At 43.2% G+C, this 25166-nt stretch overlaps 1 protein-coding gene across 4 annotated transcripts in view; it reads right to left on the reverse strand.

Moving 5' to 3' along the window:
* Nucleotides 1-25166, reverse strand: part of ube2e3 (ubiquitin-conjugating enzyme E2E 3 (UBC4/5 homolog, yeast)) — a 129305-nt gene that overhangs the window by 8742 nt on the left and 95397 nt on the right. For 3 of the 4 annotated variants that reach the window (XM_085985974.1, XM_085985976.1, XM_085985975.1), the window contains exons 4-5: nt 14886-15018; nt 11996-12143 (exon numbers count right to left, since the gene is read on the reverse strand). In XM_085985974.1, coding sequence (XP_085842100.1) covers nt 11996-12143; nt 14886-15018 — 281 coding nt within the window. The remainder of the gene's footprint in view (nt 1-11995; nt 12144-14885; nt 15019-25166) is intronic. The other variant, XM_085985978.1, reaches the window with a different exon arrangement.

A 25166-nucleotide genomic window follows, 5' to 3' on the forward strand; every position in this document is an offset into this window, starting at 1 on the left:
CCTCCAACACAAGTCAACACAGGGTGGAACCCTGGTCATCAGAAACCAGCAGTAACAGTGCAGGTTGGTAAGACTGAGACCACTCTAGTAAATGGGCACCCTTTCTACATTCAAGCAGCACCATCAGTTTTCAGCAGAAACAGTGAAGGGGCTGGGGGGCGGGGGGAGCGAAGGAAGAAAAATAACCAGTGATAAATTGAGTTGAGAATCAGAAAATCAGAGAATGAGAGAGAAGAGAATACAAGAGAAAACCTGCACTATCTGGCCTTTACTGTACTCAGGACATCCCAAAGCACTTCACAACTAATGAATTACCTTTGAAGTTGTGCAGAAAAATGCAGAATCCAATTTTATCTCCAATAAAGCATTTAAATGTCCAATGGCAGGAGGGGGAAAAAAATCAATGTGCAAGAAAAGGACCTCAAAAGACATTGCAGCTGAGCAAGACAGTGGACAAAATGTCAAACTGGAGACGACAATACTTTATACAAGGAAGAACAAAATTACCTTAAGATATTTATATTAGCATATGTTACCAATTTCTATATTTATAACCAGTAATAACTATTATGACAAGTGAGCCTGTGACTTTACATTGTAATGTGGTTTACCACACACACACTGATAAGAACCATAGATGCTTACAGCACAAGAGGCAGCCATTTGGCCCATTGGTCCAGACCTGTTGTACAATCCAAAACTAATAACCATATCCTCACTTTCTCCCAGCCTCTGCTTCAAAAGTTCCCCAACAACTTGCATTTATATAGTGCATTTAACATAGTAAAACATCCCAAGGGTATCGAACAAAATCTGAGCCACACAAGGAGATATTGGAGCAAATGCTTGCTCAAAAGAGGTAGGTTTTAAGGAGCGTGTTAAAGGAGGAAAAAAAAGGAGGTAGAAAGACAGAGGTTTAGGGAGGGAATTCCAGAGTTTAGGGCCTCAGCAGCTGAAGGCACCTCCGCCAATGGTGGAGCGATGAAAATCGGGGACACTCAAAAGGCTAGAACTGGAGAAGCGCAGATATCTTGGAGAGTTCGAAGGCTGGAGGAGGTTACAGAGAAAAGGAGGGGTGAGGCCATGGAGGGATTTGAAAACATGGATGAGAATTAATTTTTTTTTACAAATCGAGGTGTTGCTTAACCTGGAGCCAATGTAGGGCAAAGACCACAGGGGTGACAGGTGAATGGAACTTGGTGCAAATTAGGATACAGGCAGCACAGCTTTGGATGAGCTTAAATTTATGAAGGGTGGAAGATGGGAGGCTGCCCAAGACTCTCTTTCACCCCCCCCCCTTTATATTCCAGCCCTCTAATTATAAAGGCTAGCATTCAATTAGAAATATACACTTTTTACTCTTTGCCCATCATATTTGAACATTTGTTGACTCATTTGCTAACTCCTTTTCTGGCCAGATAACTTGCACCCAATCCCCTTTTTGATCACTGAACTTTGCCGTTTTCCACTTCAGCAGCCTTATATTTGACTCTTCATTGTCCTTTTTTCTAGTTATTCCTACCTGATTTTTCATACAAGAAATCAGGTTTCTGGCGTGTATGGTCAGATCACGTTTGATTAGGCAGCTCTCTTGCAAAAGCAACAATCACAATGTAGGGGTGTTTCATTTATTGGTACGGAACACCTTAACAGGCAGCCAGTGTTATTTTTAAAATTTGTTTGTGATGTGGGCGTCGTTGGCAAGGCCAGCATTTATTGCCCATGCCTAATTGCCCTCGAGAAGGTGGTGGTGAGCTGCCTTCTTGAACCGCTGCAGTCCATGTGGTAAAGGTACTCCCACAGTGCTGTTAGGGAGGGAGTTCCAGGATTTTGACCCAGCTGCGATGAAGGATCGGCGATATACTTCTAAGTCAGGATGGTGTGTGACTTGGAGGGGAACTTGGAGGTGGTGGTGTTCCCATGCGCCTACTGCCCTTGTTCTTCTAGGTGGAAAAGGTCGCAGGTTTGGGAGGTGCTGCCGAAGAAGCCTTGGCGAGTTACTGCAGTGCATCTTGTAGATGGTACGCCAGTGGTGGAGGGAGTGAATTTTTAAGGTGGTAGATGGGGTGCCAATCAAGCGGGCTGCTTTGTCCTGGATGGCGTTGAGCTTCGAGTGTTGTTGGAGCTGCACTCATCCGGGCAAGTGGAGAGTATTCCATCACACTCCTTACTTGTGCCTTATAGATGGCAGAAAGACTTGAGAGTCAGGAGGTGAGACACTCGCCACAGAATACCTAGACCCTGACCTGCTCTTGTTGCCACAGTATTTATGTGGCTGGTCCAGTTAAGTTTCTGGTCAACGGTGACCCCAGGATGTTGATGGTGGGGGATTCGGCGATGGTAATGCCACTGAATGTCAAGGGGCGGTGGTTAGACTCTCACTTGTTGGAGATAGTCATTGCCTGGCACTTCTGTGGCGCGAATGTTACCGGTCACTTATCAGCCCAAGCCTGAACGTCATCCAGGTCTTGTTGCATACGAGCATGGACTGCTTCATTATCTGAGGAGTTGTAAATGGCACTGAACACTCTGCTGTCATCAGCGAACATCCCCATTTCTGACCTTATGTTGGAGGGAAGGTCATTGATGAAGATGGTTGGGCCTAGGACACTGCCCTGAGGAACTCCTGCAGCGATGTCCTGGGGCTGTGACGATTGACCTTCAATCACCACAACCATCTTCCTTAGTGTTGGGTATGACTCCAGCCAGTGGAGAGTTTTCCCCCCCGATTCCCAATGACTTCAGTTTTACTAGGGCTCCTTGATGCCACACTCGGTCAAATGCTGCCTTGATGTTAAGGGCAGTCATTCTCACCTCACTGCTGGAATTCAGCTCTTTTGTCCATGTTTGGACCAAGGCTGTAAAGAGGTCGGGAGCCGAGTGGTCTTGGCAGTACCCAAACTGGGCATCAGTGAGCAGGTTATTGGTGAGTAAGTGCTGCTTAATAGCACTGTCGATGACATCTTCCATCACTTTGCTGATGATTGAGAGTAGACTGATAATTGGCCGGATTGGATTTGACCTGCTTTTTGTGGACAGGACATACCTGGGCAGCTTTCCACATTGTTGGATAGATGCCAATGTTTTAGCTGTACTGGAACAGCTTGGCTAAGAGGCGTGGCTAGTTCTGGAGCATAAGTCTGCAGCACAATAGCCGGGATATTGTCAGGGCCCATAGCCTTTCCTATATCCAGTGTGCTGAGCTGTTTCTTGATATAATGTGCAGCAAATCAAATTGGCTGAAGACTGGCTTCTGTGATGGTGGGGACTTGAGGAGGAGGCCGATATGAATTGTCCACTCGGCACTTCTGGCTGAAGATGGTTGCAAACGCTTCAGCCTCGTCTTTTGTACTCGCGTGCTGGGCTCTACCATCATTGATGATGAGGATATTCATGGAGCCTTCTTCTCCCGTTAGTTGTTTAATGGTCCACCACCATGCACGACTGGATGTGGCAGGACTGCAGAGCTTTGCTCCGATCCATTGATTGTGGGATCGTTTAGCCCTGTCTATGGCATGCTGCTTCCGCTTTTTAGCATGCATGCAGTCCTGTGTTGCAGCTTCCCCAGGTTGGCACCTCATTTTCAGGTACACCTGGTGCCGCTCCTGGCATGCTCTTCTACACTCCTTATTGAACCAGGGTTGGTCCCCTGGCTTGATAGTAATGGTAGAGTGAGGGATATGCCGGGCCATGAGGTTACAGATTGTGGTGGAATACAATTCTGCTGCTGGCCCACAGCGCCTCATGGATGCCCAGTTTTGAGTTGCTAGATCTGTTCTGAATCTATCCCATTTAGTATGGTGATAGTGCCACACAACACGATGGAGGGTGTCCTCAGTGTGAAGACGGGACTTCGTCTCCACAATGATTGTGCGGTGGTCACTGCTACTAATACTATCATGGACAGATGCATCTGCGACAGGTAGATTGGTGAGGACGCGGTCAAGTAGGTTTTTCCCTCGTGTTGGTTCACTCGCCACCTGTCGCAGGCCCAGACTGGCAGCTATGTCCTTCAGGACTCGACCAGCTCGGTCAGTAGTGGTGCTACCGAGCCACTCTTGGTGATGGACATTGAAGTCCCCCACCCAGAGTACATTCTGTGCCCTTGCTGCTACTCAGTGCTTCTTCCAAGTGGTGCTCAACATGGCGGAGTACTGATTCATCAGCTGAGGGAGGGCAGTAGGTGGCAATCAGCAGGAGGTTTCCTTGCCCATGCTTGACCTGAAGCCATGAGACTTCATGGGGTCCGGAGTCAATGTTTAGGACTCCCAGGGCCACTCCTTCCTGACTGTATACCACTGTGCCACCACCCCGGTGGGTCTGACTTGCCGGTGGAACGACATATCCAGGGATGGTGATGGAGGAGTTTGGGACATTGGCTGAAAGGTATGATTCTGTGAGTATGACTAGGTCAGGCTGTTGCTTGACTAGTCTGTGGGACAGCTCTCCCAATTTTGGCACAAGTCCCCAGATGTTGGTGAGGAGGGCTTTGCAGGTTCGACTAGGCTGGGTGTGCTGTTGCCGTTTCCTTAGCTATTGCCGAGGTCGATGCCGGTGGTCCGTCCGGTTTCTTTCTTATTGTGCTTCATAGTTTGTTCCAACCGAGTGACTTGCTAGGCCAATTCAGAGGGCAGTTAAGAATCAACCACATTGCAGTGGGTCTGGAGTCACATATAGGCCAGACCAGGTAACGACAGCAGATTTCCTTCCCTAAAGGACATTAGTTAACAAGATGGGTTTTTACGACAATCTGATAGTTTCACGGTTACCATTACTCCAGATTTATTTAATATCAGTACAGGTGCTTTTGGAATAGAATGGGGCAGAGTTGGGAGTGGTATGAAATTGCCCATTAGATATTTGCAATCATTTAAAAAAAAATTGAGTGGAGCAGAGCAGTGTTAGGAGTGAGATAAAACAGTGTTAGTGAGAGATGGATATAAAACAAACCAGGGAAACTCGCACCACAGCGTCACCACTGGTGGGAGGTCTGCAACCGAAGGCTGTACATTCAAATCGGTTCAATACAAGTGCCCTGCAGGTGGGTGTTTCGTGGCAGGGAAGATGTGATCACAGCGCAGCCTACAGGTGACTTAAGTAGTGGCCAAACAATGTGGACACTTTTATAATGAGAAATGCCTTAACAACTACTTTACATAGGAGTGGTCCATGGCATGCACACCCTTTAACATATTGCAAGTTAATCTCCTGTGGTGTTGCACATAGGGAGTCAAGACCAAATGTATACTTCAGATAAGGGTTAGATTAATACTTCGGAATTAATTAAATGCAATTCGACTACTTCAGGTCACCATAAATCAGAGAGCCGATATATTAAGTTATACATTGGATAATGCAGCATATCCTTTGACTCACTATGAATAATGCCACAAGAGATTCACAAACACTACCAAGTCTAACTGTTGTCAAGTAAACACTGGATAAGTTCACACAATATATCAATTAACTGTGCAGACACACCAATTCTGGTACTCTATGTTCCTGAGAGCTCCTTTATTACACTTCACACATCTTGGTTAGTTTTTACCTTTCTTTAAAAAAATAGGAAATGCACACTGCAGGTACCATTTTTAGATGACTTGCACATCTCCTGTGGGTTTGCTCCGAGATGCAGCAATGCCACTATAATGTACAAAGTTTTATCAGGGCTACCGATGTACATGGGCTGAATTAAGTCAAATTATATTTTTATGACCGTTTAATTAATTATTGCATTTTATTGTGACAGTGCAAGTGATGTGTTTTGGTCAAATTCCATTGCTATGTGCATTTTTGAATCTCTCCATAGCTTTGCCCCACCCTATCTCAGAAATCACAGAAATCACAGAAACCCCACAGTGCAGATAGAGGCCATTTCGGCCCATCGAGCCTGCACCGACACATATCCCACCCGATCCCCGTAACCCCTACACCAACACATATCCCACCCTATCCCCGTAACCCCACATATTTAATCCCCCTAACACTAAGGGTCAATTTATCATAGCCAATCAACCTAACCCGCACATCTTTGGACGTGCCTACGTAGCCTTCTCCAGCCTTACAACCCTGCAAAAACCTCTGCGTTCCTCCAACTCTGATCTCTTGCCCATCCCCCACTTTCTTCACCCCACCATTGATGGCCGTGATTTCAGCTGTCTAGGCCCCAAGCTCTGGAATTCCCTCCTTAAATCTCTCCACTTCTCTCTCGTCCTTTAAGACCCTCTTTAAAAGCCTCTTCGATCAACCTTTTAGACACCTGTCCTAAATTTTCCTTCTTTAGGTCAGTGTCAATTTTTGGCTGATTGCGCTCCTGTGAACCCCATTGGGACGTTTTTCTACGTTAAAGGCGCGATATAAATGAAAGTTGTTGTTGCAAGCTTTACAACATGTTCTCATCTAAATTTCCAGAAGGCATTTGACAAATTCCCACGGGCAGAAAACAATGCTTACTTGTTCGAGGAGTTACAGGAAAGGGGGAGGGGAGGGGGATGGGTCCAGCTGCAGCACTGTGTGCATTCCCCAAGGAATGGTGTTAGGATCATCACTGTTTCTAATTTAGAGGACTTGGACTCAGAAATCCAATGCAAACTGGTTAAATTTGCAGATAATACTAAACTAGGACGAACTTGAGTCAGAGGACGCAGCTCAGAAATTGCAGAAGGAGCTGGATAAAATATGTTCCTGGACAGAACAATGGCAGATGAAGTTTAATGCAGAGAAGTGTAAAGTATTGCAAATGGGATGGAAAAATGGGCAAAGAAAAGTAGGAGTCTCAGCATACTTCTCTCAATATGTCCAACCACCACATAGCAATCAACAAAGCTAACAGGATGTTTAATTAAATTAACAAAATATTAGAAGCCAAAGTCCTGATCAAACTGTATCATGCTCTGGTGAATAGTGTGTCCAGTTTTGGTCACAGAAACATAAGGGAGATATTCAAATGTTGGAGGCAGTGCAAAGAGCCATGAGACTGATCTTTATTGTTAGAGGTCTGGGTTATTCAGAAAGACTGGACAGATGTACATTTCAGCCTTGAAACGAAGTGTCCGAGAGATGATCTTACAGAAGTATGAAAGATAGTTAAAATAATGGAAAAGGAACATTCAGATAATTACTTCAGTAGAACCAAGAGCCACAGGTTCAAACTAGTAAACGGTAAATTTAGGACTGATATCCGAAAGTCACACAAAGGCCAACACTTGGACTGTACTCCCTGACAGAATAGTGGAGATGAGAGCCTTGGAATTGCTCAAGAATAAACTGATGGGAGAACTTCAGTCATTCTGAATGGATAAGCTAAGCTGAGCTGAATGGCCTTCCCCATCCATAGTTATCTAGCAGTCTTGAGTTAAAGGCAAGTACATGTTAATTATACAGTCATAATTTAGATGCAACAGGTAGGCATAACAGAAATTGTGACAGGAGTAAATAATTGAGAATGATTAAAACAAGATGTACACATCTGCCAAACAAACTTCCATTCTTATAGCACCTTTCAGACTTCATGATGTCCCAAAGAGCATCGCAACTAATAAAGTACTGTACTTTGAAATGCAAGGAAATATGGCAATTTGGACACAAGGTTCCACAAAAAACAATGAGATAAATGGCCAGATAACCTCATTTTTTGGTGGTGTTAAGGGATAAATATTGGCCAGGACAGCGGTAAAGTTCACTGCTCTTTTTCAAATGATGCCATGGGATCTTTTAAATCCACCCATGAGGGAAGACAAAACCAGAGTTTAATATCTCATTTTAGCATCTCATTCAAAAGATGACACCTGACACCGCAGCCTAGATTATGTGCTCCAGTCTCTGGAGTGAGGCCTTCTAACCAAGAAGTGAGAACGCTACCACTGAACCAAGGTTTACACATGTACACAAAACTTTATATTATATGCCAGTAGCAAATATCCTGCAGCACTGCTCAGTAAGTCAGAGGATATGTTGTTTTGTTGTCTCCATGACCACGTAAACTGCTCCTGTGACAGATTTCATTTCACCACCGCCATAAAGGCAAGTTAAAAAAAAACTAAAAGCCTGTTTAAGATTACTGAAGTTAAATAGTCTTAGCTTGCTTGAGCACTTTTAAAGAATTAACACTATATATTTGCAGTATAATTACTAAATGTTTACAAAAAGTACAGTGCTGCATTTAGCCCATGCAAGGGCAGAGAAGAGCTCCAAAGGGGAAGGAGGAGTGTAGATGAACGTGGGTTGTAATGTGTATTGGAAGCACAGCCTGAGGTCGTAGGCTCAAAAGGTCCAACCAATGCTAGTAAAGGATATAAATATGATGGGGGGAATGGAGAGGGACAGAAGAAAGTTGGCCCCAAATGCAAATCCAGCAGCCAAAATCAGGTCAGGCAAATAGGCCTGTGCACCAGCTTGAGGTCGAAAGCAGGAAAGCCATTCTCAAAGTCCCAAATCTGAATCAAGGTGCTCAAATGGGCCAGGGTCACATGTCTTGAAAATAGGGTTGTTTTTTTTTTTTTTTAAATCACTTGAAAATGGGTAAAACACCAAGGGGCGGGGTGGGGGAGCCAGGAAATGGGTGGAAAAACAAAGTGGAAGGCAAACCTAAATGACTCACAACAACACCTAGTGGGAGGAGGCCTACAATTGCAGAGTGACAAGTAAATGCTAACACAGCATTTTCCAATGATAAAATATTGACATGGTTTCCCATTATAAATGTTCACATAAAAATCCTGACACAGGAAGTAATGTGGATGCAGGTGTGCACCATATCCAAAACTTTAAATATACATAGGCTTTAACTACATTATTCATGGACACTGGGAGGCAGACCACACACACACACACACACACACACACACACACACACACAGGGAAGACATTGCAAGGCTGTAACTGTCCCAGTTGCAATATTTTATACAACAATATAAACATCAACACCACTTATTAACCAGAAAAAAAATGGACAGAAACCTAGAATTCAGCCTCAAGAACACTGGGGAAAAAATCTTCGAATTTCAAATAATAAAACAGAATTCGACTTTGTCAGGCACCATAAATCAGTGGTCCCAATTACAAGGTTTATTAGATTTGCCTATTGATGCCTTCCTGGTAGAGATCCACAGTATTCCTATTTTTTGTTACCATTACATATTTCCTGTGTGCCCATATACCATGTAAAAGAAGCAGTGACTTTCACAAGATTACAATCACAGATCAGGGATAATAAAGGGGTCAGAAGACAAAAGAAAAAGGTTCACGAAGAAATATTATCTTATGGCAACACAATTTCAAGATATCCTTCCTGTACCACCTGCTAAAACTCTAAATTACTGATTTACTATGTTACCTTTCACTGCAAGAGCTTCAAAATACCCTACTTTTGCCCCAAATAACACTATTTTGATAAGGTTTTCAAATTTAAATTGTTACTCGTGATAACTTCTCAAGTTTTGCTTCCTGGAGACTTTTTATATTTCAGCATTCTGCTGCAACGACAACCTCAGACAACAAAACTGGCCAAATGTTAGATACTGGCTCATCTAGCTTAGGATGATCCAAGATTTATTGCACATGATGTAGCTTGCAATAGGATTTTAATTTTTTTTTTTTTTTTTAAATCAATAAATGCAGAAAAGCTCATATCAAATGGTACATTTCCATATTTATTGTGGAATGTATCGTGCTCCCACCAGTTTGGAAACTAATCATAGAAGATCTTAGTCAATTAGCTAAAACATTTATTTTGCTGGACCTCAGGCTAAAACTTTATGAAATTCTGAAGTCCCTTATTAATACATTACATAGATCCAAACTTGTAGATCAAAGTCTGTTACTGACAAAGAGACTGTAAACATAGAAGCGCAAAAGATGCAACACTAGTATCTAGATCAGTGATACTGACTGGTGCGTGAGCCAGCTGCAGCCCTTGCAAACCTCAGGTGCGTTCTCGGCAGATCCCGCGCCATCTTTGCTATGAAAGAATGCTACGTCCACCCTAAATTGTGCCAATAATCCTAGCTTTGCAGTATACTTTTGCCGTTTCTTACTGGCTAGCAAGAGAATGTTATAGAAGCAGGGCTTTCCGAGTTTCAGTTAAAGTCTTTCATTAAAAATATAGGGCCTGCAATTCTAACTGGAAACTTTCACTACTGCTACTGACTTGAGCTAAACCTCACCTCCACAGTGTTTATTCTTTCTCTTATTCTTAAGTGGAAGAAAGCAAAAGGAAACTGGCAGGGAAAGTTTATAACTGGACTGTGAAGATAGTTACAAAGAGAGAAAATGCAGGGAAGAGAGTAATTAGACAAATAAGAGGATAAAGGAAATCTAAGAATGAGTAAATGTCAAGACAATGAGGACAAGAGAAAAGCAAAGACACTTAAATGTTGCATTTCTAGTGCAGTGAAATTTGTACCATTGGCCTCATTTCACAGTGCTGCAAGCGTAAGCCATGTTTTCACTGTCTGCTCACATGATTGTGAAGTTGCAGGAACACAGAATTATATACCTGCAATCAAATGCAAGCTTAAAAATAGCTGACAAGATCTTTCCCAAGCTTAAATATGAACAGTGACACAACAGGAACCTGTTACTTTTATGCCAGGGCTGATGCCCATCTTTCCCAATATGAGATCACCTCTTCCAGGTAATAGATTGAAAGCACATGTAGTAATTACCAGATGCAACTCGTGATAACTGAAGAATGTCAGTGATTCAAAACATTTGAAAAAGCGAGTACAAAAGATTTAAATATCTGAATTTTTCTAAATGCATCAATTGGCAGTGTTGCATAACACTCAGTAATGACCATCATTATGCTTTGTCACCAATATTGGTGACAATCAGCAGCCCTGGAGTAAGTCACTATTTGGGATTGCCGCTCTTGACCAAAATTTAGTGATTACCCTAGTCTAGATTGTCATCAGATCTGGCTAAGCAAAGGATATACAACGCAACTTTCCTACTATTAAGCCCGAGAAAGAACTTTTTTCTATTTTATCCAGATTTCAAAGCTCCTTAGTGAAAAATTCACCATGCAGTACAGTACCAAGCTACACAGGCCAGACAGGTCTGAGCTTTAGTCCCAGTGCTGAATTAAATATGCTCATGCAGGGCAGCAGTGAGTGGTGCTGCAGCACCCTTGGGCTAAACATGGAGTGGGGAGAGGGAGGAGAAAATAAAACAGCCTTGAACATTAGCCAAGAAGAGAGGGCTCACCTGTGACAACCTCTTTGATTAAATAGCTTAGTCAACAAAGTCTAGGCTTATACATGAATAATAATAAAGGATATTAGTGCTCTTTATACAATAGAGGCAAGCAATAATGATTACTTTGCATATGGAAAGATTGAGGAAGTTCAACTTTTCTTTGAAAAAGGTGACCAAATTGAAATATGGTGTGGAGATGCCGGAGTTGGACTGGGGTGGACAAATGTAAGAAGTCACACAACACCAGGTTATAGTCCAACAGCTTTATTTGAAATCACAAGCTTTCAGAGCGCTGCTCCTTCTTCACCTGAAGAAGGAGCAGCGCTCCGAAAGCTTGTGATTTCAAATAAAGCTGTTGGACTATAACCTGGTGTTGTGTGACTTTTTAAATTGAAATATACAAGTGGTTTGAATGCCTGTGCCACAAGTTAAAAATTAGAAAGTTAGGAGCAAGGTGGACCAAACTTCTCACCCAAACTGTAATAATGCTGGGGAATAAGTTAATATTGAAGACCATTGAAGTACAATAAGGTAGTTAAAGAGGCAATTGGATTAGTTTCTGGAGACAAAAGCAATAGAGGGATTATCAAGAACCAATTAAACAGTTAAAGGCAAGTAGGTGAGGTTGAGTCTAACAGCCTGTTTTTAAAAACTGCTCAACAATGTACACAAGTTTTAACTTTTAATTTTAAAAGAGCTACGACATGACCTGCTCTACAAATACATACCTTGAAATCTTCTCAAATAAACTAGATATGAAGTGTCATTCCTTGGGTCATTTGGGGCACAATTTGCTTACCTGGGTTACAGTCTGTCAGGAGTGAGCAAATAGAAAGTAGAACCTTTGAAATGGTCAGAGCTGGGCTCCAGTTGTCTTTCAGAATGTCCAAGCAGATTACTCCCTGACTGTTGATATTGCAGTGATAGATCCTGGTCCGGAAAGTTACCTACAGATAACATGCAAAGACAAACCATTGTTCTTTACAGCAAACAGAACATTTAATAATGCTGTCAATGGTGACACATGTTATATGTAAATTATTATGTCACTAACTAGTGCTCATCTCTAGGGCTGAAAAGGATCAATCAGGATAAACAACCTCCAGAGGAAGGAAAATGGGTTGAGGTGACAAGAAGGGATAAAAAATTTAATCTACAGAGAGGTGGTTGTAGCAATAGTCTTAAATTTTCAAGAATATTAATTCTCACAAACCATGTGAAGTAAGGCAATTATGAAATGAATTGCACATTTGCCTTGTTTGGAATGCAATTTCAACATTTACAACTGGTTGCAGCATAACCACCAACCTATAGAAATAAAAACAGAACATACCTATCAGCATCTGTGAAGTGAATAGACACATGATGATGTTTTGGGCAGGTATCCTTCATCAGATGGATAGAATGGGCCAGTATTTCCAGGGAGCAGGTTGTTTCTTGTGATGGGGATGAGATCCCCCACCTCAACAAGTCAGAACACTGTCCTAGCCACTGAAGCCTTTATAAATGCTGTTCATCTGTAATATCTCTCAGTTCTGAGAAAGGGTCTATACCTGAAACGTCAAATCATCTGTGTTCTTGCGACAGATGCTGACCTGCTGTTTTTCTGCCTTTACATCATAACTGGATGTAAATAGGTAAAGACTGGACAAGGGGGGGGGGGAAAAGGACAGAATTTAGGCAAAAAGATTGAGACTAGACAAGAGGAAATTATCCTTTAGGAGGTACCTTAACTTCAACTATGTAGCCTTTTATCTCAATTTCTTTCCTTACATATTCAGTGCAACATTCAACAATAAGTGCAGTATTCTCTCCATGTTACAATAACTCGTTCTCTGCCTGCGACAAAAATATATCTATGAGGGCAAGGTCAATGAATTCAGGAATGACTGCTTAGGAGATATAAAAATAAACATAAGTAGCTAGGAATAATTGCTCGCTGGCTATTAAAATAGAAATGTGAAAGAGTATCATGCTCAATTAGTACACCCAGATGGACTGCAAATAAGATTACCATATCTGTTCCTCAACAGTAAAATCGGTTCAAGCGTATTTAGCATAACAGTTGGTGTTAATTCCCCTTCAGCTCCCACTTATCTTTTGGACACCAAAGTGTTTCTTTAAAATTGACTGTTTAATGTGTTGAATTGTTTTAATTTGGGTTTAGTCACAGTTACAGTGATTAAATGGATCACATTATATGGTCTTCAGAAACAGCAGAACAAAAATCTAGATAAGCACGGACTTGAGCAGGAAATTGCCTAGCATTACAATTTTTTTTTGTTGGAATTTGTATCCGATCTGTAGAGATTGGCCAAAATATGTAAAATGTCATGTTACTTTGGAAAGTGCAATTCCATTCAGGAAACTCCAATTGAAAAATGTATTCTCAATTTATTTATATAAGAGTGGGACTAATTGAATAGCTCTTTCAAAAAGCCGGCTCAGTCACAATGAACCAAATGGACACCTTCTGTGGTGTAAGATTCTATGATTCTATTTTAGAATGCTCACTGTAACCTTCTTTAACAAAATGAATCAAAATACCATTAATTACAAATTATCAATAAAGCTGCAAAATAAAAAAGGTAAATGTTGGAGGAAATTATTCTGCAAATTTTGTAATAGCAAAGAACCGTGATATTGCAAGTGAGAGATGAAAACAGACTACATTGGTCTGGATTTTGCATTGGTAATGATGAAACGGCCAGCATGCGTCATCATTACCCCTCTGAAACTGACCCTAACTTCAGGATTTAGCACATGCGCAGATAAACGTGGAATTCCTGAAGTTGTGGTCAATCATTCCCTGCTCCACCACATGCTGCGCTGTGGAACTCCTCATAGCCAGCAATCAGTGAAATTACTTGAACTGACGAAAACGTCCCCTCTTTTGCTCTAATATCGCTGTTAAACACCCCACTAAAAAGTTACGGCTTGTTGGAATAGGTGTAACTTGGGCTTTAACGGTGTATTAACTGAACAACCGTTCTGGCCCAGAAAAACAAAGTTTATATTTGTCGACAGTCAAATTTCTCCATGGTAAAAATTACTAGATTTTTTAAAGTAAAAGTTTACAATAGTTCAGCTTCTACCTTAACCCCATGTGTAGGTCTCAATCTTTTATTTCGCTCTCTAAATGTTTTTTTTTTTAAAAAGTGAATTGATAATCAGTGCTTTTTATTTCCTGGTTTGCTATATGTGAGAATTCTTCAATGCGAGTGGCTGCTTAGGCAGCTTGATGACATCACTGCTGATGTACGTTGGGAGGATCATCTTTTGACAGCACTACAATCGAATTAATTGAGAAAGCTAAAGTTTTTTTTAACCACAGAGATGATAGAACTTTGTGGGTAGCTTTCTTTGAGGTCAGCGACGAGCGCCATCACTTCACTGCTGACCGCAAATTCTGGGCCAATGAATGTATAAATTTATACAGAATTTAGTATATTAAATTAAACTTGGAGAAAAGTCGTTGTTTTATAAATGTCCCTTACCTAATAAAATGGTCGCAACCGCAAAGCCCTGTTGCCTATGATACAGAAGCATTCGGCAACAGGCCACCCAACTTTAAAATATCATTTGAAAATTTAGACTAACTATTCAGAAATCATTGGGATATTGAACACCAAACTATACAACTATTTGAAAATGTATTTAGATAAATTTCATGAAGTATCAAGCATTACCTTTGGTGGTTTGAATGGATAGTCAGATGAGAAAGTGATGTCCAGAAAAAAAACACCTCCCTCATAAACTGAACCAGGAGGACCTAGTATGGTAGATCGCCACTCATATATATTGTCGCCTTTTGGACCAGCACTGAAATAAATCCATTAAAAGTATGTTAAACATATTATTTGCAACATTTCAGAAGAGTTAATCCCATGAATGTAGTCGTCTTGTTCCGAGCGAGCTTAACAAATCAATATGAGAAGCATCAAGGTTTTAATTTTTCTTTTTTAATATAAAAGTACAGCTTTTGCATATGCTATTGTACACAACTAGATTTGACCGCAATATCTTGTGCCATAAGCAAAAATTGTGATCAGTTTCAAATGCATTTAAACAATGGACAGACAAGACATTTGTGAACAGCAAACAAACTTTCCACAAGCTCAGGTAAATGATCTGCCCTATGATTCACAGGCATGTTGCACAACCAGAGTTTCAAACCCCATATCCTCACTGTCAAAGACCATTTACTTCCATCTCCACAACCTCAATTCCTTCTCTGCTAAAATCCTACACATGCCTTTTTCATCTTCAGACTCATCTACCCCAATGCTCTCCTTGCTGGCTTTCACAAACTCCAAATTGTCCAAAACTTTACTGCACATATCCCATCCCGCACTAAATCTCATCTTACTCTCCCTTCATTCATGTTCTCTCTGACATAAATTAGCTCCCCATTCCCCAGTTCTCTTGCCCCACCCTAACCTATTACCTGACCATTGATGGCAGATCCTTCAGCTACCCAAGTTGTACTCTCCAATTTTCTCCCTAAACTTCTCTACATCTGCCTCTCCACATCTCTCTCCTTTAGAAGCCTCCTCCAAACCCATCTCTTTGACCAAGCTTTTGGTCAGCTCTCCTAATTCTGTCTCTATGAAATTTGTTAAAATTACACAGTAATGGCACAGGACTGTGTCAATACAGATGCTGGATAATGCTACTGATTATTATGGTCCAATACAGAAAAGCAAATATACTTAAGTTTATTCTTAGCAGATTTTAACTATGGCAATTTTAAAAACGACTTCTATCAATCAACGTCCTGAAGGAAAATACTCCACGTAAGTGTGTATGTGTGTCCCGAGTTATATACGTGTGCTTGGCTCGGAATTTCTGGTCCTGATGACAGCGAACTGCCAGCTTTTGCTGTCATTTAGCCTTTGAAAACAGACTGCAACTTCAGGATTTAGCCCATGCACAACTCAACGTGGAAATCCTGAAGTTGCAGTCCGTCATTCACTGCTCCTCCACAGGCTGCACTGTGATCCCCCCCCCACCCACAGAGCCGGCAATTAGTGTAATCTGTCAAATCTTGGAAACAGACAAAAACATTCTTCTGCGGTAATACCACAGTTAAATACCCCATTAAAAGTTAGACCCTTTTGGATTAGGTGTAACTGGGGTTTTAACAGCGAATCGACTGCTAAACAAAGGTTACGGCCCTGAAAAACTCAGTTTAATTTTGTGGCATCAAATTTATTCATTTTAATAAAAAAATTAAAATCAAGAAGCTTTAAAAAAATTTAAGTTTGTTCATCTGTATTTCAGGTTCGTCTCTTCCTCATGAGAGCCCCAATCTTTGTTTTGCTCTCTCCCTAACATTTAAAAAAAGTTAGAATCAAAGTACTGTCTGTGTGGAGTTTGCACATTCTCCCCGTGTTTGCGTGGGTTTCCTCCGGGTGCTCCGGTTTCCTCCCACAGTCCAAAGATGTGCGGGTTAGGTTGATTGGCTATGATAAATTGACCCTTAGTGTTAGTGGGGATTAAATACGTGGGGTTACAGGGATCGGGTGGGATATGTGTCGGTGCAGGCTCGATGGGCCGAAATGGCCTCTATCTGCACTGTGGGGTTTCTGTGATTCTGTGAAGTAGCTTACCCACTTCCTGGTTCACAGTCTGAGAATTCTGCGTTTTGATTGGCTGCTTAGACAGCTTGTTGATGTCACAGCAGCTCTTTGCTGGGAATCCCTATTAACTTGCGTTGATTTCAATTACATGTCAGAAAAGCCAAACTTCTTGCCACAGAGATCACGAGATCTTTGTGCAGAGCTTACTTTGGGGCCAGCGGCAAACGCCTTTGCTTCGCCGCGGACCACAAACTACAGGCCGTTAAGTTTACCCAAAAATGGCATGAGAGGAAGTTGTGTGTCATAAATTATTATTTTTCCCTCAACACCCTTTACAGACACTAATGGGAAGCCTCTGAGCTGATGTGTTCGCAAAAGAGTATGACCTAATGGAGGGATGGCAGGTCGGTCAGCATGTATGCCCAACAAATGCTCTAGGCCCTCTTACCAGCACCTGCGCCTGAAAGGTGAAATGCACTTCGGGGAGACTTCTATCATATCTGAATAACTGTTATATAGGATGGTTCTGTAAAACACACCAAGCTTTACATGACAGTAGGAAAGGCAGCAGGTCAGGGTGTTCAAGAGCCAGTGTTGCTTGACTGGCTGCAGCCATCAATCATTTCCGCAGGGCCTGGCACACCTACCTGCTAATGACTGCAGGGACCGTCTACTTGTGACTGGAGTTAGGAGACAGCCAGATACAGAGCTGTGCCATCTGCTATAATGACACCTATGGCAACCATGCAGCAGAGGGCTGGCACACACCAGGACAGAAATGGTCAAGTGTGATCTGAAACTTGGCAGCACCTCATTCCAATGCTGACCTATGGGGATGGTGCCGTGGAGTGCCACAGATGGCAGCCCTCCTTACAAAAACGACATGCAGCAGAACTTCAAGAAGCCAAAACAGATAGCTGGGTATTGTACTGTTTCATTACTTGTTTGTACCAAGGATTCATCACCTTCCCTCAAACAACACAGTAACGAGTAGGAATTCAACGTACAATTAAATCAAGGGGGCACAAATGTCCAAGTAGGCAGCACCCTGACCAGTTTCCCGAACATTATTTAATGAGTAAACTATGCAACAAAACTGACAGGGAATTAAAAGCACCCCCAAAATGCAGCAGCCATTCACGTTGTATTACTTTGATAAATAAATATTATATATGGAAAGATGGGCAAGGAAAGACCATTAGGTGCACTAATTTCAAACCATCCAGTAAGCTATGCAGCCTTGGGCATGGTTCAGCCACTTCCGATCAGTACTATCTTCTGGGAGAAATAAAGGAAAAGAAAAAGAATAAACCATTGATCAATTACAAACGAAACTCACGGGCAAGGAAAGACCAGCTGGTCTACCAAGTCTGCCCCACACCATGATTGCCAGAGCATCATGACAAACACTTCATCCCTCCGCCCCGCCCGCCCACCCCAACTCAGGGAAAACTCCGGGTCCGTAAAGCAAGCAAGGTAAGGAAACTGCTATTGTCAATAACTTGTCACAATCACTAATAACTAAAAACTTACCCCACAATTAGAAATATCCTTTTCTCGGTGACGTGTCAAGTTTCCTTTCAAAGACATGCAGTGACTCCATACAAGTCAGCACGGTGGCATAGTGGTTAGCACTGTTGCCTCACAGCGCCAGGGACCCGGGTTCGAATCCGGCCTCGGGCGACTGTCTGTGTGGAGTTTGCACATTCTCCCCGTGTTTGCGTGGGTTTCCTCCGGGTGCTCCGGTTTCCTCCCACCGTCCAAAGATGTGCAGGTTAGGTTGATTGGCTATGATAAATTGACCCTTAGTGTTAGGGGGATTAAATACGTGGGGTTACGGGGATAGGGTGGGATATGTGTTGGTGTAGGGGTTATGGGGATCGGGTGGGATATGTGTCGGTGCAGGCTCGATGGGCCGAAATGGCCTCTATCTGCACTGTGGGGTTTCTGTGATTTCTTGGCAGTTTGTTCCAGAGGGCAGACATTGTGGAAAAAAACTTCGACATTTAACCCAACAAGTTTGATAGATGTGACCTCTAATTCTACCACCCCTAGTCAAAACCAGACAGCATCAGGTCCCATCGTTTTAACAATTTCAAATCATATCCCCTCTAAGCATGCTATTCTCCCTACTACGTATCCGTAACTTTCGGAGCCAATTCCGAAAGCTAAGGAGGTCTGAGATTTGGTGACATTCTGGTCATAATCCTCTCCAGAGAATTGATATCCTTCACGTGCAGGGGACCCAAACTAGAGCCTCATATAATCATAGTATTGTACTCTATTTTGTACTCTCTAATCCTAGCAAGACTGCCTAAAGCCCTATGTGCTTTCCCTACAGTCACCTCATATTGCTTGGACAACTTTAAATGATATAGCAATAGGAACCTAAGACGACCACGACCATGAAGTCCTAGTCACACCCACATCGACAGTTGTCAGAAATGCCAACAGCACAAAAAAGGATCCACTGCAATTTTTCCTCCATCTCACCATCCCAAAGTCATCCATTAAGCAATAAAAGAGGGCAATTACATCAAGTGACAAAATTTTTAATTCCAAAGTCCCAGTAGTATATTTTTTTGGTTCTGGAAAAGTAGAAAATAAATTCAAAAGAGTGTGACAAACTCGTGTTCTGCATTTCATTACATTAGCTCCCAATTTTTACTGCTGACTGCATTTTATGAGCAGAGTGAACAGAATCTATCCTGTGCTGCAACTTTCCCCATCAGCCAATAGATGGTGCTTTTATACCTTCTCCATGGCTGAAATAGGGACCATCCAGCACTGTACTTGGTTTTATATAATTAGATAGCCTAACCAGGTGCATCTACTGTAGTTGATTTTTCAAAATCTGGTCCTGGTGATTGTTGGGGAACACAAAAGATGAAGAAATTGTTCTACATACCAGCAACAGAATTGCAGTGTCCCATAATCTAATGCAAACCCGATAACTACATATTTCAACAACTGGACCCAAAAGACAGCTACACTGTTCTATGCAGACTATCCAGATTGATGCAGCCTATTGCAATGTTGCTCGAGTAGCTTATGATATAAAAATGGAGACCCATGATGCTCCTCTGTTCATGTTATCGAAAACTCAGAACTGTTTTACAGGAAGAAAATAGGAGGATGCCATCTTTGGAAATCTAGTGGGCTTTGTGGCTTTGGATTGTAGTGAGTCCAGGAGGAGGTAAGGTTTCTTTCGCAACCTGTCAAACCTGGCATCATTTGGTTGTATAGATTTCATAGATGACTCAACTGGCCAAGAGTAACAGAAGGCCACATTTTGTAAAGATTTCCACTTTCTACCACCTTGCGTACGCTCCTCCTTATCCATGTCAGCTGTGGCTCAGTGGGTAGCACTCTCGCCTCTCCAGAGACTCGAGCCCAAAAATCTAGCTCGACACTCCAGTGCAGTACTGAGGGAGTGCTGCACTGTTGGAGGTGCCATCTTTTGGATGAGATGTTAAACCTAGGTCCCGTGTGCCCTCAAGCAGACGTAAAAGATCCCAAGGAACTATTTTCAAAGAGCAGGGGAGTTCTCCCTGGTGTCCTGGCCAATATTATTCCTCAAATCAACTTCACTAAAAAAAATGATCTGGTCATTATCACATTGCTGTTTATGGGACCATTCTGTGTGCAAGTTGGCTGCCACGTTTCCTACATTACAACAATGGCTGTAATGCGCTTTGAGACATCCTGAGGTTCTGAAAGGCACTATATAAATGCAAGTCTTTCTTTTTTCTTTCAATGTAGATAAAATGAGATTCCCAAGTTAAGGAGCTGAATTTATCACTTGAAGGATCGAAAGCATTTGAGAATGCATGCTGATGTTCAAAAAGGAGAATAAAAAACAGAAAACAGTCAAGAGAGGCAGCTTGTAATGCTGTGCAACTAAATAAAACTGTTTGCAAGAGAGTGATAGAAAGAAATTGAAAAAAATTAAATCAAAGATAAAATAAAAAATATGCTCATGCCAAAATGAAGAGCCAGTTTTCTAGGGACATACTGCCTACAAAATAAACTTCAAAGTAATTTATTGGCTGTAAAGTACTTTGGGAAGTTCCTGAGAACATGAGACACTATACAAATGCAAATCTGTTTGTTCTTTCTCACTGAAGTCAGGTCCAGTATACAATCCTGCACACTGCAACTGAAACAGTAAGCAAGAAATGTGTTGACCCTTAACATTAATTAAGATGCCTTGAAGAAAAGACCATCATTCTACTGTAAGAGCTAGACATTTTCACAACTTTATCCGCTGTGGAGCAGGATGAGACATGTTCGCGTTTCTTCTTCCAAAAGGTACACAGAGGGAGCTCTGTGATCAACAGCCTGAAGGAAGAAGGTGGTTCTGTGACGTTCTCGCAGCCTGACATACGAAGGATCAGCAAATCCTTTTATGCCGGGCTGTATGACGTGAAGCCCACAGACAACACGGCCTCCCAGTCCTTCCCGTCATCTATCTCGGAGGTGTTAGACGACTGCAAGCGGGAGACCAAACGCAGATTGGGTGACCGCTTTGCGGAACACCTCCATTCAGTCCGTAAGGGTGACCCCGAGCTTCCGGTCGCTTGTCATTTTAATTCACCGCTCCATTCCCACTCGGACCTCACCGTCCTTGGCCTCTTGTATTGTTCCACGGAAGCTCAACGTAAGCTCGAGGAACAGCACCTCATCTTCCGATTAGGCACTTTGCAGCCTTCCGGACTCAATATCGAGTTCAACAATTTCAGATCATAACCTCGGCCCCTATTACTTTTTTACTTATAATTTTTTCCACCCCTTTGTTTTGGGTCTTCCTTCCGCCCACCCCCCCCCCCCTTCCTTTTGTTTCTCTCTCCCACCTGGCAGCGGTCTCCTATCCTGCCAGCACGCTTCACACCTAATCTCAGCTGTCTTTTGTCTCCACTGGCCTATTACCATCTCGTCTGGTTTCGAATACCTTTTATTGTCTCTTTTACTTCTTTTGTTCGATTGCGGCCCTGCTTCGATCTATTTTCTTTTCTTTCCAGTTTTGAAGAAGGGTTTCGACCCGAAACGTCAACTCAAATTTCTCTCCACGGATGTTGCCTGACCTGCTGAGTTTTTCCAGCAATTTCTGTTGTTATTTTGAGTCTGATCACTCGCTAACTCTGGACGAGCTGACAAAGGCCGTCCAGTCCTTCGAGAAGAGTACAACTCCCGGAAGCGACGGCTTACCGGTCGAGTTTTATTCGGCTCTGCGGGACTGGATCGGTCCAGACCTGCTGGAAGTGTATGAGGGTATGCTTCTGGCCGGCAACATGTCAGAATCCATGAGGAAAGGCATCATCACCCTCATCTACAAGCAGAAGGGGGAGGGGGAAAAGATCAGAAATTAACAGCCCATTTTGCTGCTTAATGTGGATTACAAGATTCTGTCCAAGGTCATCGCCAACAGGGTAAAGTCTGCTCTGGAGCTGGTGATCCACCCTGATCAGACCTGCGCTGTACCAAACGGGAAGATCTCCGTTAGCCTTATGCTACTCAGGGATACGATCGCCTATGTGCAAGACAGGAGAATGGACACCTGCTTAATCAGCTTGGACCAGGAGAAGGCCTTTGACAGAATATCGCACACATACATGATGGACGTGCTCTCCAAAATGGGGTTTGGGGAGGGAATCCGCAATTGGATCCAATTGCTCTACACAGACATCAGTAGTGCAGTTCTAATCAATGGGTGAGAATCGGAAAGATTTCCGATCAAATCTGGAGTCAGGCAAGGTTGTCCTCTCTCCTCTGTCTTGTTCGTGTGTTGCATCGAACCTTTTGCCGAGTCCATCAGGAAGGGTGTGGGCATAAGAGGCATGATGATCCCCGGCAGCAGGGGCGCTCAGGTCAAGGCCTCCCTGTACATGGACGACGTCGCCGTCCTTTGCTCAGATCCGCTGTTGGTCCGCAGATTACTGAGCATCGGCGACCAGTTTGAAATGGCCTCATAGAAACATAGAAGATAGGAGCAGGAGTAGGCCATTCGGCCCCTCGAGCCTGCTCCGCTATTCAATGCGATCATGGCTGATCATCCAAATTCAGTACCCTGTCCCTGCCTTCTCCCCATACCCCTTGATCCCTTTCGCCTTAAGAAATATATCCAACTCTTTCTTGAATATATTTAATGAATTGGCCTCTACTGCCTTCTGTGGTAGAGAATTCCACAGGTTCACCACTCTCTGGGTGAAGAAATTCCTCCTCATCTCAGTCCTAAATGGCTTACCCCTTATCCTTAGACTGTGACCCCTGGTTCTGGACTCCCTGACCATCAGGAACATCCTTCCTGCATCTAGTCTGTCCAGGCCTGACAGAATTTTATAAGTTTCAATGAGATCCCCACTCATTCTTCTAAACTCCAGCGAGTACAAGCCCAATCGACCCAATCTCTCCTCATACGTCATTCCTGCCATCCCAGGTATCAGCCTGGTGAATCTTCGCTGAACTCCTTCCATGGCAAGAACATCCTTCCTCAGATAAGGCGACCAAAACTGCACACAATACGCAAGGTGTGGTCTCACCAAGGCCCTGTACAACTGCAGCAAGACATCCTTGTTCCTGTACTCAAACCCTCTCGCTACGAAGACCAACATACCATTTGCCTTCTTAGCCGCCTGCTGCACCTGCATGCTTACCTTCAGCGACTGGTGCACAAGGACACCTAGGTCTCGTTGCACTTCTCCTTCTCCCAATCTATTGCCATTCAGATAATAATCTGCCTTCCTGTTTTTGACACCAAAGTGGATAACCTCACATTTATCCACGTTATATTGCATCTGCCATGCTTCTGCCCAATCACCCAACCTGTCCAAATCATCCTGGAGTTTCTCGGCATCTTCCTCACAGCACACACGCCCACCCAACTTTGTGTCGTCTGCAAATTAGGAGATATTAGTTCCCTTGTCTAGATCATTAATATATATTGTGAATAGCTGGAGACAAAGGACCGATCCCTGCGGTACCCCACTAGTCACTGCCTGCCACTCGGAAAAAGACCCTTTTATTCCAACTCTCTGCTTTCTGTCTGCCAACCAGTTCTCTATCCAAGTCAATACCTTGCCCCCAATCCCACGTGCCTTAACTTTACATGCTTATCTTTTATGCGGGACCTTATCGAAAGCCTTCTGAAAGTCCAAAAACACCACATCCACTGGTTCTCCCTTATCTATTTTACCAGTTACATCCTCAAAAGATTTCAGTAGATTAGTCAAGCATGATTTATCTTTTGTAAATCCATGTTGACTTTGTCCGATCCTGTCACTGTTTTCCAAGTGCTCTGCTATTACATCTTTTATAATGGACTCTAGCATTTTCCCCACTACCGATGTCAGGCTTATTGGTCTGTAATTCCCCGTTTTCTCTCTACCACCTTTTTTGAATAGTGGGGTAACATTAGCTACCCTCCAGTCCATGGGTACTGTTCCAGATTCCATCGAATGTTGGAAGATGATCAGCAATGCATCTACTATTTCTAGGGCCTCGGGAGCAAGAGTTAAGCGCAGCAAAAGCGAGGCCATGTTCTTTGGCAACTGGGCCGACCGATCCTTTGTCTCATTCGCCATCAGGTCAGATTACCTGAAGGTGCTGGGAATATGGTTCGGGTCGGCCGGGGTGTGCACCAAAAACTGAGGAGCGTACTGCCAAGGTGAAGCAGAAACTGGGAATGTGGGAGCAACGCTCCCTATCAATTGCAGGCAAGAACCTGGTCATCAGATGTGAGGTGCTGCTGTACGTGGCGCAGGTCTAGCCCATACCCCGACCCTGTGCCACTGCAGTCACCCGAGCAGTCTTCCACTTCATCTGGAGATCAAAAATGGACCGTGTCCGGAGGGACACAATGTACAAATCTCCAGATAAAGGGGGAAAGAATGTACCCAACGTCGTCCTCATCCTGATGGCCACCTTTGTGTGTGGCTGCATCAAGCTGCGCATAGACCCTCGGTACGCAAACACCAAGTATCACTACGTGCGGAGGTTCTATCTGTCCCCGGTGTTGCGAAGGATGGGTCTGGCCACACTGCCGCGGAACGCTCCACTGAGTTGAACCGTGCCGGACCACCTGTCCTTTGTGGAAAAGTTTGTACAGGGAAACACCTTTGACCACAAGGCCATAAAGCAGTGGTCAGCACGTAACGTCCTCGAGGCCCTACAGAAAAAGGAGATGGTGGATCCTGTGGGATGGTTCCCCGAGCAGACTGTCAAAGTTATTTGGCAGAATGCCGCATCGCCTAAACTTTCAAACAAGCACCAAGACGTAGCTTCGCTGATGGTGAGAAAGACCCTCCCTGTCAGTTCATGCACAACCGTCGTCTCAGCGCCATTGCACGCTGTCCTCGAGGCAGCTGCGGGGGGGACAAAACAGTCATCCAC

Source organism: Somniosus microcephalus, chromosome 4 (assembly GCF_052327205.1).
Source record: "Somniosus microcephalus isolate GS21.2 chromosome 4, FLI_Smic_1.0, whole genome shotgun sequence".
NCBI classification, from domain to species: domain Eukaryota; kingdom Metazoa; phylum Chordata; class Chondrichthyes; order Squaliformes; family Somniosidae; genus Somniosus; species Somniosus microcephalus.